The following is a 13,272-nucleotide window of genomic DNA, read 5'->3' on the forward strand; positions in this document are numbered from 1 at the left end:
GAGATTTTGTGATGCAGCTTTGAACTCGATGCTAGGAGTACATCTATAAATAAGTACAATTATCAACAAAAGCATTTAGTCCTCCTCTGTTTTTCTGAATCCACTCCTGGTACTGGCTTACAAAACTAAATCCAAATGTAATTGTGTATCCATCCTAAGGCTATATTGGTATCTGCTTTCAGAGCATCATTTGCATTACAACAAAGATTTAAATAAAAGTTTTCTTTTTGTAAAGGAATGATCAAAATCAACAAACTAAATGGAAATATAAAATATTTTATAATTTGATACATTTTCACAGTATTTTGCATGGCTTTATTGTGCTAACCAATATGTAAAAGTCTCCTCAGTAGTTAAAAGAACCAGCTAGGCTGCAGTGCAGTTTCACTCTCAGAAAGTGCTTTCTTTCGCATCCTCAGCTCCATGCACTCCATTGTGGGAGGATAGCTTGACAACTCAAATTTGTTGGCGAAAAGACTTGTGGAGTCAAATAGCCACTGTAAATCTCCAACCCCATACACACACACTTGTCTGACGTAATGACCTGTAATAGACAAGAGAAAAACATGGTCACAATAATGCGGTCTTATACACATGGGGGCTGTGTTCACACTACGTATATTTCAGTCAGACCAAAACCAGGAGTGGACTAAAAACACAGAAAGGATCTGTTCACACAATGTTGAAATTGAGTGGATGGCCGCCATATAACGGTAAATAACTGCCATTATTTCAGTATAACAGCCGTTGTTCTAAAATAACAGCAAATATTTGCCATCAAATGGCAGCCATCCGCTCAATTTCAACATTGTGTGAACAGATCCTTTCTGTGTTTTTAATCCACTCCTGGTTTTGGTTGCAATACTGACTGAAATATACTGACTGAAATATACATATACTGACTGAAATATACGTAGTGTGAACGCAGCCCCCAGGGGAGAGTAACTTAACAGAGAGCAACAGAAGCCAAATTTGTAAAACCAGATATGCTTCATATACATATAAGTAGAGATGTACAAATGTTCTGTTTTTAGTAAAATTATTTCCATCACTGTATTGTTTTTCTCTCCTATGTATCTGATCACTCCGCTGTTGCACACAACCCCCCTTGGTTGCATGTGAACTGAAAACCAACTGCAAAAACTAATGCTAAGCGCCTCTGCTCCACTGATCTAGTGAGCGGTGGGGGTCTCAGCTAGAGGGGGGTACCCGGAAGACTATTGTGGTGTCCTACCATGGGTTTTGCTATTGGTTACACCCTTAGTAAAAGCCTGTACTTTTAAGAGTAAGTGGTAATGTAGTAGTACCAGAGTTTTACCACAAGATGTCGTTGTTGCAATTATGTATATTGCACGGCTGTAGTACCTAAAGACACAGGGCAGGACAGTATTCACAAAGAAGTAAGGAACTGATCCGGATAGAGCAAAGTTGCTAGAAGCCTATGAACTCTATCGTGCGGAGCGGGTGTCAGCAGGGAACCCTCAGCATTCTGCTCATCCCAGGTAACAAGGTCTAGGGCTTGTGTCACCCTCTAGGACGGGTCACTTGACAAAGGTGGGCAATAGGTGGTGCAAAGACCAAAGAGTCAAAACACAGGCATAAGTATTCTCTCTGCTCTCAAGTATTCTCCTATCTCTACCTCCGAAGTTTCGGCAGAGCCCTGCAAAAACCCAGGACGTCACTGTGCACAGGGGAGCAAGGTATAGCCAGACTATTAAAACAAAAGCAGGTGTGCCACCTTACCTGTGTGCCCAACCGGCACTGGCGTCAACACAATACCATCGGGCAGGGCTATATCTCCGCCAACCACCATAGAACTGGCATCACACCTAACCATCTGGCAAGTGACAGTTTTTAGGTTCACAGGACTTTTCCTTTAAAGGCCCCCTGGCTTCTACCATTCTCTTGACAGGCGGTCAGAAAGGGTGCAAATTGGTTTCCACATCGGTGACGTGGACATCAGACAGGCTCGAGAAAGAGAGTGTGTGGTTCTCAGCATGAACACCTGTGACTGACTGTAGTGAAAGCAATTGAGGGGGACTTTCCACTACAAACTGTTTGTGCATAGGACTAACATAAAGGAGGGGAATTTATCAAGGAAGAAATTTCATATGTGGTTCTAATACTAAATTACCCCCTGTCTCTGTTCCGATGGATTTATTAAAGGAGAAGTCCAGCGAGAATTTTATGAAAGTATTGTGTTGCACCCCAAAAGTTATACAAATCACCAATATACACTTATTACGGGAAATTCTTATGAAGCGCTTTTTTCCCTGCACTTACTGTTGCATCAAGGCTTCCCTTCTTAGATAACGTGGTGATGTCACGACCCGACTCCCAGAGCTGTGCGGGCTGTGGCTGCTGGAGAGGATGATGGCAGAGGGACACTGAGGGACACAGGGCACTCGAGGGACACTGAGCATCCCTCTGCCATCATCCTCTCCAGCAGCCACAGCCCGCACAGCTCGGGGAGTCGGGTTGTGACATCACCATGTTATCGAGTAAGTGAAGCCTTGATGCAGAAGTAAGTGCAGGGAAAAAGCACTTTATGTGCATTTCCCGTAATAAGTGTATATTGGTGATTTGTATAACTTTTGGGGGGCAATACAATACTTTAATTTAAAAAAAATTGCCGAACTTCACCTTTAAGATCTGTGTATCTGTGGATGCCTGGAGACTGTTGGTGCTGAAGCTTTGTGTGTTCCTGGGTTGACTTTGTGAGAGAGAGCTAGATATTGGCCAGCCACCACAAATTCCTATGCAGCAGGCTTGCTGAGGGGCAAACTCTGGACTACTGCTAAACAAACACAAACACAGATGTATTGAGGGATATTCTGTGTGGTAGAGAAAGCTTCTCTGTGACTCACAGAGACATGTAGGTTCCTTGGTAGGCATTTTGGGCATGGGCAACCAAATAGTCACTATTAAGAATGCAAGGCTGGTACTTTTGGTTTTACTGTTTTAAAAAAAGTTATTATTGATGTATAAAAAACAGTTCCAAGGGACCTCCACAATGTAAAGAAATAGTCAATTGGTACTATTATCACTGTCCATCATACCAAATCTCATCTAAGGCAATCCCTTCTATTTCATAGCCACAAAAATTGGATCCTAAAGCCATCTAAAATTAATAAACTTTATTTTGCAAACACAATGACAGAATTTAAAATCAAGAGGCAATCTCCAACATGACACAGTCCACAGATATATCATATGTATACATCACATAAATATCAATACTCAGTGGTACTACTAATGCTACACTACTCAAACATGTGGATTACATAATATTGCACAATCCTACCTATTGTGAACAGTAACCTTACCAGCATGTATATTTAGGCTATGTTCACACTACGTATTGGACCGGCTGTTCTGTGACCTGGCAGGGTCACGGAATGGCCGGTCCCTGCAAAGATGATCTTTCCGGCCGCAGTGTTCTGAATCGGACGCATCTGCGCGCGCCAGCATCAGAACTTCACACAGCACACAATGAAGCAAGCGACCGGAGACGCTCGCTTCATTGTGTAAACTGACAGGTCTTTCTGCAGCCGCTATTCACTGAATTGCAGCCGCAGAAAACTGACATGTCAGTTCTTTGTGGCGCCGTATGGGATTCCGGACGGAGCGTATACTATGTGTATACGCTCCGGCAGGGATCCCATAGCAGATAAGGCAGTGTTCCACACCGTACAAAGTACGGCCGTTGTTGCCGATGGCCGTACTTTTATGTAGTGTGAACATAGCCTTACAGCAAGTCCCCTATGCAAACAAAAAAAGTATATTAGCAGATGCCCATGACTGCACATCCCCTGCATGTTTTAAATAATTATCTCACCCATTATTGTGGACTGGAACCCCGACGGGCGTTTCGCCAGGCCTGTAAATCTGTTGTATCTTAGCATGATTACTAAGCTGAAAACCAGAAAGCCTGGTTGGGTTAATCTGCAAAATCTCTATTTTTTGTTAACTTGGTCCAAATGATATGCCTGGTATATGTGCTAAAAGTATACCCAAATGTAAAGTAAAATGAGATATAAACAGACGCTAACTGCTCCTCATCCAATGAATACTGCCAATTAAAAACACAATGTAATAATTATTGGAGAAGTGTTCTGCTGTGCCTTTTTGCCATAAGATCTTTTGTTTCGACCAATAAACTGTATAATGTAATGGAAGACGGCTGTCTGTCAGCATTGTGTGATCAGGTCTAAGTTGTACACACAAATAATTGAAATTTTAAATAGGCATTTTAAAAAGAAACCACCTCTCCACCCAGCGGATCTGCTATATCTTGTTCTGCTACGTGTATCAAATGTCCTGTTATCTTTGACTTTCATACTAAAGTAAAAACAATGAAAGCATGTTACCATGGCAACCATCGTGACGACTGTCATCACTCCACTTTATCGCTCTGAGATTACCTTCCCATTTAGCATCTGGCATGGACCCTGGAAAATCTGTTGGAAAAGAACAAATTCATTGTCTCAGAAACAGCACAGTATCAGTACAGAGAAATTCATTAAAGGGTTTTCCAGCGCTACAAAAACATGGCTACTTACTTCCAAAGACAGCATCACTCTTGTCTCCATTCACTTAGATGGAAATGAGTTTTAAAACCCCACCCAAACTGGAGACAAGAGTAGCCATGTTTTTGTAGTGCTGGATAACCCCTTTGCTTTTTCCTATAACAAGAATGTGAATTAAAAAAAAATTTCCTCTAACAATGTTAAATGAATGTACATTTTGTGATACTGGAACTGAACTGAACTGGAATAAGAATGTGTCAACAGCTGTGTAACCATTTATCCACTGACAACATATATGGACCTGTAACAGGTAAGGATGACTTTACAGGTAAAGCATGGAAGAAGATCACCTCCTTAACAAGACACCACTACCCCCTTAAAGATCAGTCTTGCCCTCATTAATTTGCTACATTGTGGTCTATGAATATGGGTTGTCTTTAAACGCAATCTGTCACTAGGTTTATTCCACCTTAAATCAGAGGGGCAGCAAAAACTAGTAACAGAAATGCTGAACAGATGGGTGTATTAGGCTGGGTTCACACTACGTTTTTGCATTCCATTTTTTCAATCAGTTTTTTGCAAAAAAATGATGAAAAACAGATGGAAAAAACGGATGCAACTGTGAGCATCGGTTTTTCCATTGACTTCCATTATAAAAACAAAACGGATCACAACGGATCCGTTTGTTTTTTTTTTACGGACACAACGTGGTCGAAAAAAACCGTTTTAAAAAACGGATTGCAAAAATGTAGTGTGAACCCAGCCTTACTTACATCATTCTGTTCAGCCGTTCCCCTAATATCCAGGAGAATAGGATTCTTGCCACACCTCTCCCCCTGCCCTCCAGCTGCTGATTTGACTGAGTTGACTGTCTATACACAGCATAGATAACTGCCAATCAGCATCTGGTGGGTTGAGTTTTCTGCTTCTTATGAATATCCAGGACTAATGGGCTCATGCACATAATGGAGAGGACTACTTATTGTCCATTGTTATTCAGAAAGATATCTCTGAAGCAGCTGCACAAAACAATGTAGGTGATACATCATTTTGTTCAGCTTCTCTGTCTCTAGTATATGCTACCCTTAGATAGGAAAGCATAAACCTACTGTCAGAGACTCTTTAAAAACACCACCTTAATGCCTGCGATTGTGATAGAAATAATTTTGGTTAGTAAAGTTAATTCCTCATTTAGCAAGCGCAGTATTTGGCCTTCTGTTTTACACTCTACTATGATGCATGTCCTCAAAAAATACCAGGCCAAACATGACATAGGGTGTGCCACAGAGGCGCTGTAACCACTCTCACCTGCTGTGTAGCCCCTACATTAGGGTAGATGTAATGTGTCAAAATAACATTGAGATAAATGCCAGGACTTAAGGTTTCCCAGCAGAACATTATTTTGAGCATAAAACTGCCTCTGTCAGCTTGCCTTCTTCTTATAATGCATTCTGGTATTACATTTTCCCATGTTAGTGATGCACATACATCATCCACATGATGTAATGGACATCTTGGTTTATCAGAGCAGATCACCTTCTTCCTTTGAGATCAGCATGTGCACTCTAATCTGTCTGCAGTTTGGTAGCACTATACATAGCAAACTGGGCACATACAGTGGTGTGAAAAAAATATTTGCCCCTCCCGATTTCTTAATCTTTTGGATGTTTGTCACTTTGAAATATTTGAGATCACCAGTTTGAAATATTAGACAAACACAAGTAATTACAAAATGTTTTTATATGAAGGTCTTTATTATTAAGATTATCCATTGACGTTAATGGAGCTTAATTACCAACCACGCCTGAACTGAAGACAAGAGCAGGATAACCCCTTTAATGACTCATAAACTTAATTACAGAGACTGAGCAAAAATGTTAAAGGCAAAAGCCATTGCTGAGCAAAGAGAACATAAAGACTTATCTCTGTTTTGCCAGAAAACATCTTGATTAGGAATGAGCGAACCGTTGGACTTTTGGTCCGACGGCAACTTCGCTCAATTAGTATGCCTGCGATCCTGGGTTCATAGTTGCGCTCCTGGGAATCTGCGGGCAGGATCTTCCAGGGAATTCAAGATACATTCCCTGGGGAATGTATCTTGAATTCCCTGGAAGATCCCGGCCGCAGATTCCCAGGAGCGCTACTATGCACCCAGGATCGCAGGCATCGCACTGGAGTGAGCGGCTTTCGGACCAAAAGTCTGAAAGTTCCGCTCATCTCTAATCTTGATATTCCCCACAACTGACGAGACAAAAGTTGATCTTTTTGGAAGGTGTACATTCCATTACACCACAGCATGTTAGAAAAGGAACATCACACCAACAGTAAAACATGGGGTGGCTCTTTTGCTGCTTCAGGACACGAAAAACTTGCTGTGATAAATGGAACTATGAAGTCTGCTGTCTACCAACAAATCCTGAAGGAGCTGTTTTTGACCTCAAGCTAAAATACACTTGGGTTATGCAGCAGAACAATGATCCAAAACAGTTAATCGAAAGTTAATCGAAGTTAATCGAAAAATAAAAATTAAGACTTTGGAGTGGCATAGTCAAAGTCCTGATCTTAATCCGAATGAGATGCAGTGGTATGACCTTAAACAACCGGTCATGCTGGGACACCCTTCAGTGTGGGTAAATTAAAGCAGTTCTGCAAAGATTTGTGGGCCAATCTTCCTCCAGAGCATTGTAACAGACTCATTGGCAGTTATATTGCACACACTTCATTGCATTTGTTGCTGCTTAGGGTGGCCCAATCAGTTATTAGGTTAAGGGGGACTCTCACGGCACTCTCCTCTCTACTACGCCACCTCAGTACAACCTTATCAACTCTACTACATCCTACTCAGCACTTATCCTACAGATCTGGTGGTTCTATGTTTGTGTATTTATTGGAACTGTATCAAGTGTAATTCAAGATTCGTTGTATTACTTGCTGCACATTAAGAAGTAGTAAACCCAATCAACGTTATCAACTGAGTCTGTAATTATTCACTACCACCTGCACAGCATAACCACTGCGACCTTGGGACATTTTCTCTTTCTGTGGGTGACGGGTCCTACCACTATTCCATAGGGTCATTACACCGCTCTTGCCATCTGTGACTATATCACCTGTGACAACACTATCCCAAGGGACCCTGCAGCAACTCGACAGCACACCAACCACAGGGGAAAAAAGTACAACTGGCCTTACTACTTAAAAGCAGGTGTGCCATCACACCTGTGTGCTAACAGGCAGTGGTGTTAGGTGACAATACCCAAAGGTCCGGCTGTATCTCGGCCATCCACCACAGTAGATGCATCCATCTAGCAAGTGACCGGCCGTCCCACCGCTATAACTAGAAATGAGCGAACTGGATTCGGGTTCGGATGGACTCGATCATTCGGCATTTGATTAGCGGGGGCTGCTAAACTTGGATAAAGTTCTAAAGTTGTCTGGAAAACATGGATACAGCCAATGACTATATCCATGTTTTCCACATAGCCTTAGGGCTTTATCCAACTTCAGCAGCCACTGCTAATCAAATGCCGAAAGTTCGGGTTCGGATGGACTCAAGCATGCTCAAGGTTCGCTCATCTCTAGCTATAACATCATCCGGGGGCTCACCAAACATTTACATCTAGTGACTTCCAGGTCTCTTCTCTCAAGCCACAATTGGACTCTGTATTCATCTGCATACACATTCTAAGGGTCCTATTCCACAGGTCGATGGGGGTCCGATCGATGTAAACGAGCGCCGATCTGCTAGATCTGCGCTCGTTTACTGGGCCTATTTCACGGCCCCGATGATCGTTAAGCAAAGGGCTGCAGGGACATCATTACCCATGTCCTTGCACCATACATTACCTGTCCGAGCTGAAGGTCTTCTCCTTCTCCCGGGAAGAAGCTTCAGAGCGGGCATGTCAGAACTGACAAACCGCTCAGCCAATCACTGGCCGCGGTGGTCCCGGCCAGTGATTGGCTGAGCGGTCTGTCAGTTCAGACAGCCCCGCTCCGAAGCTGCTGCGGCGCGGGACCGGGAGAAGGAGAAGACCTGCAGCCCGGACAGGTAATGTATGATGCTGCTAAAATAATCGGTCGCCGCCGCGCACCACTATTCCACCGTAGTGATGCGCTGGTGGCGAACGATGATTTTAGGTCTGAACCTAAATGAACGATCAGCCGATAACACGATCATTGGCTGATCGTTCTCTCTATTCCACGGAGCGATAATCGTCCGAATTAGGCCGATTCGGCCGATTCTCGCTCCAATTCGGCCGATTCTCGGTCCGATTTGGCCGATTATCGCTCCGTGGAATAGGCCCCTAAGGCTATTCTCTGGATCCAGGACATTTTGAAAGCCTGGGCCTGAATGAACTGTGTAAATGTGAATGTGCTAAAGGTTAATTTGCCTCCAAAATTTTCAGATCTCAATGTGATCAAGCACACATGGGATATTTTAGAAAAATAAGTCTGATCTATGGAGGTCTCACCTCACAGGAGTCAAACTATCTGCTGCCAACATCTTGGTGATACCACCAAGATACCAAATGATTAGAGATGAGCGAACCTCGAGCATGCTCGAGTCGATCCGAACCCGAACTTTCGGCATTTAATTAGCGGGGGCTGCTGAAGTTGGATAAAGCCCTAAGGCTATGTGGAAATCATAGATATAGTCATTGGCTGTATCCATGTTTTCCAGACAACCTTAGAGCTTAATCCAACTTCAGCAGCCCCTGCTAATCAAATATGCAACGTTCGGGTTCAAATCGACTCGAACTCGAACCCGGTTCACTCATCTCTACAAATGATATATCACCAAGATATACCACCAAAGAATACCTTCATACCTTCTTGTGGGGTCAATAGGTCAGAGCTGCTATGGCAGTGGCTCACACAGTATTAGGCAGGTGGTTGTAAATGTTATGGATTTCATTTCTTTGGGTAACAAAAGGTTTTAGCTGAAATATCTTAGCCAACTTGTAATTTCATACATCTTAAAACATGATAAACTTCTTCCATTGTACATATGCAATGTTGTCTTCATATTACACTTAAGCCTAAGGAGCTCTAATCTGTTAGGCACAAACAGTGCTCTCATTATTGCACATGTGTGGTGTCTCACCACAGGTATTGCTATTGGTTACACCCTTCGAAAAAACCTGTACTTATTGTGGAAAGGTGGTGATGAAGGTGATAATAAAGTTTCGTCACTAATGTTGTTGTATTAGATGTATGTACTCAAATGCTGCACGGCTGAAGTGTGTTAAGAGTTATTATTTGTTTGTATGTCACATGGATCTGTTAACCTATAGGAATCTGTTCTTCTTTCCTGTCATCTCACTTTTTACTTCTTCTATTGCACTCTTCACCCACTCACAGCGCACTTTAGATACGTTGAGGAAGGAAGTCACATGGGAAGAGGAGGTACATAGGTCTTTTGTGTTGGACATTGTAAATGAAGGACGCAAGTTAGACAGCTCTCTACAGTGGTCCTCTCTGGGCCCTGGCCCTCTGCCAGGTCCCCTACTCTGGTCAGTCTTAGTCAAAATCCTGTATGGTTAAGACGGAAGACAGGACACAGCTAACAGTTTTCTTCTCAGTAACGATACACAACACTATGCAGTGTTAAACCCCTCACAGGAGAAGACAAGTCAGAAACAACCTCAAACCATGCCATGGACTAAGAGAGTCACAGAGCAGGACAGTATTCACAGACAGCAGTAAGCTAGGAACTGATCTGGATAGAGCAAAGTTGCTAAGGCCTAGGAACTTTATCTGGCAGCGCGGTTGTCAGCAGGGAACCCTCAGCATTACGCTCATTGGCTGAGCATAACTGTGCTCAGCCAATTGCGGCTGAGCGGCTGATGACGCGGCCACGTCATCAGCTGCTCAGCTGTGATTGGCTGAGCACAGTTATGCTCAGCCAATCGCGGCTGAGCTTCGGATGATGCTGCAGAGGGCGGCCAGCACTCGGGAAGATCCGCTGGCCGCCCGAAGAAGACGTCACTGCTGAGGATCGGAGACCGTGGTCGGCACGTGACAGGTATGTATAGCGCACCACACTTCCGGGTACACGGGTGGGGGGGGGGGTGGGACACGGGGAAGGGGGCCATTCACAGACATAACATACATTACAAAGTTGTATAACTTTGTAATGTGTGTTATTCTGTGAATAATTTTTCATCGCCAGACAACCCCTTTAAACTCGTTGTACTTTAGGAGGTGCTTGGAGAAGTAGAATAGAAGAGAGGTAGTTGTAGTGGCACTTAGAGAGCTGCATAGAGAAGAATTTGTTGAAGGAGCCCCAACCCAGTGTAGCAATGTACTCAGGGCCGATTCTGGCCTTTTTGCTGCCTGAGGCGAAAATTTAAATGGCGCCCCCTCTTGTTCATCTTCTGACAGCACAGCACCTTTTGTGCAGGGACAGTATATAATGAATAATACTGCCACACACTGTGCCTGTAAATGTAGTAGTGCCACACACTGTGCCCACTGACTATAATACTGCCATACACTGCGACCCCTGAATATAATACTGCCATATGCTGTACCCCCTGAATACAATGCAGCCACATAATGTGCACCCTTATTATTATAGTGCCACACACAACTAGTCCCCTGAATGTTATGTTGTGCCCCCTGAATACTGCCATAGACCATGTCCCCTAAATATATTGGCATCACTTGCTGTGCCCGCTAAGTATTATGCTGCCACATTTTGAGCCCTCTGAATAAAATAGCGCCACACACATTATGCCCCCTGAAGAGTGACACACACACATACTGTGTCCTCTGAGTATTACAGTGAAAAAGACTGTGCCCCAGAAAATTAGTGGCAAACACATTACGCCCTAAGAAAATCATAATGCTACATGGGAGCCATTAAAAACTGATCAAGAGCCCCCCCTGAAACATGACTATATAACACACAATGACAGACAATAAATGATGGCTCCATTCACTGTTAACTGAACACAACCTGACTTTCCCAGTATGAACATACACTAAGTGACTGGCTTATGGGACATGCCTGGGTGTAAGCTGTGCCAGAGCAGTAGAGGAGGAAATCTTCTCCTCAGCGTCACATGCTGACCTCCCTGACTCCATCCCTCCCAGTCACTCAGCACCCCTATGAAAACTCACCAGCAGCCTCCAAAGCAGCACCAGCCCAGGAGGAGGACGACAGGAGCAGCAGCAGCAGCAGCGTGGTCAGTGAGGGGGAGGGGGACACCAGCACTCTGCTGTACAGTGAGGAACGTCCTGACATATCAGGAGGCAGCAGACACAGCTTCCCCTCCTCCGACCATAAATCAAGTTCAGGACCTGTGTATGACGCCGAACCCGCTCACACAGGTCCTGAACTTGATTATTCTAAGCTCACAGGTGGAAGAAGGGACAGCACATAATGCAGATAAGGAGGCGGCCACCCCTCTGCACACACCAGCAGCACGGACAGCAACATTCAGTGAGCTGGTCAGACTGACTTCACTGAAATGACAGGTCCAGCTGCCGCCCCCTCAGGGACCCGAGAATCTGCCGCCTGAGGCAAAGTGCTCACTTTGCCTCATGGCAGAAACGGCCCTGAATGTACTCTGCCAGAACTTGAAGAGATGTACTTTATAGTGAGATACTTGTATTTGTAGTTGTGTTTAGACTGTGTTTGACCACCTTGTGCCCTACAGTGTTGAGTGACCCATCATGTCAGGGTACTGCAAGCCGGAGCTCCTGCTCTTTTTAGATGTGTTCTCGGCGTGGGTTAGGATGTTCCTGGACTCTTCTCTCTTTTAAGTGCTTGCACTATATCTGATGAAGAGAGCTTAGGCTCTGGAAACGCGTTATATTTGTGCTTACTTCAATAAACGCTTTTTGCTTTTTTTGCTTCCTTAACAACTACTCCAGTAAATTTGTTGAAGGCAGCACTGAAATAGAGAATTTGTGCGCTTTTTTCTGTTTATCTTTACACTTACCGACGGGCCCCTGCTCAGGGAGCATCCCGTAGCAACACTCTAAACTAGCCTGCAGCCTCTCACCGCTTCGCAAGGACAACAAGAAAACCACAGAAATATGTCTATACCCCAATCCAGGGGTGATATGCATCAAGCCCAAGGAACTGAAAGGTGAGCCTTGAATCTACCGTTTATCACCCTATACCAGATGCCAACGATATCACACGAGGCGCCGCCTCTTGCCTTTGTTTTTTTCCTTTATTATATAGCTTGTAAGTGCTTAGCACTGCATACTGAACGCAGTGGTAGAACTAAAAAAACTGGTTGTCTCTAGCTGCATTTGCACACTGGAGTGTCTAGACAAGACTGACTTTGTCCCTGTCAGGCGTCCTGGCAGCAGCCAGGCCCTGGCTTAACTACAGCAGGAACAGTTGTCTTTTGTGTCCTCCCTCTCTGAGAATCTGGATAAGACTGTGCACTTCCTCCACCAGTGTCTCCTCCTACAGGGGCCTAATGTAAACTTCCCTGTGAGTGGTGGGGATGAGTGTGTGCATAAGAAAGAAGATAAGGAGTGGTTAAAAGTAGAGAGCACCTCCTATTGGTCAATAACAACACATGGTACACATAAAACCTTAACCCATTACTGACTTCAGCCGTGCTATAAATAGAATAGAAATTTAAAAGACTGACAACTAGTGGCGAAACTGCAGACTACTTCATCACCACCTTTAACCTAAAAAGAGGAAGCTTTTTGAGAGGTGCAAAGGAGAGACAAAAACACCTGGAGCTATTACCTACCAATTTACCAATCCTGT

The 13,272-nt window shown here is 44.0% G+C and overlaps 1 protein-coding gene across 2 annotated transcripts in view; it reads right to left on the reverse strand.

Moving 5' to 3' along the window:
- Positions 1 to 329: 329 nt before the first annotated feature.
- LOC138784575 (N-acetyllactosaminide beta-1,6-N-acetylglucosaminyl-transferase-like) overlaps positions 330 to 13,272 on the reverse strand; it is a 31,075-nt gene continuing 18,132 nt past the window's right edge. Inside the window, exons 2-3 of one of the 2 annotated variants that reach the window (XM_069960184.1) lie at positions 4,425 to 4,460; positions 330 to 544 (exon numbers count right to left, since the gene is read on the reverse strand). In XM_069960184.1, the coding sequence (XP_069816285.1) occupies positions 354 to 544; positions 4,425 to 4,460 (227 nt within the window). In that variant the 3' untranslated portion in view covers positions 330 to 353. Of the gene's footprint in view, positions 545 to 4,370; positions 4,461 to 13,272 lie in introns of both variants that reach the window. The other variant, XM_069960183.1, reaches the window with a different exon arrangement.

The sequence above is a fragment of the Dendropsophus ebraccatus genome, chromosome 2 (assembly GCF_027789765.1).
Source record: "Dendropsophus ebraccatus isolate aDenEbr1 chromosome 2, aDenEbr1.pat, whole genome shotgun sequence".
NCBI classification, from domain to species: Eukaryota; Metazoa; Chordata; class Amphibia; order Anura; family Hylidae; genus Dendropsophus; species Dendropsophus ebraccatus.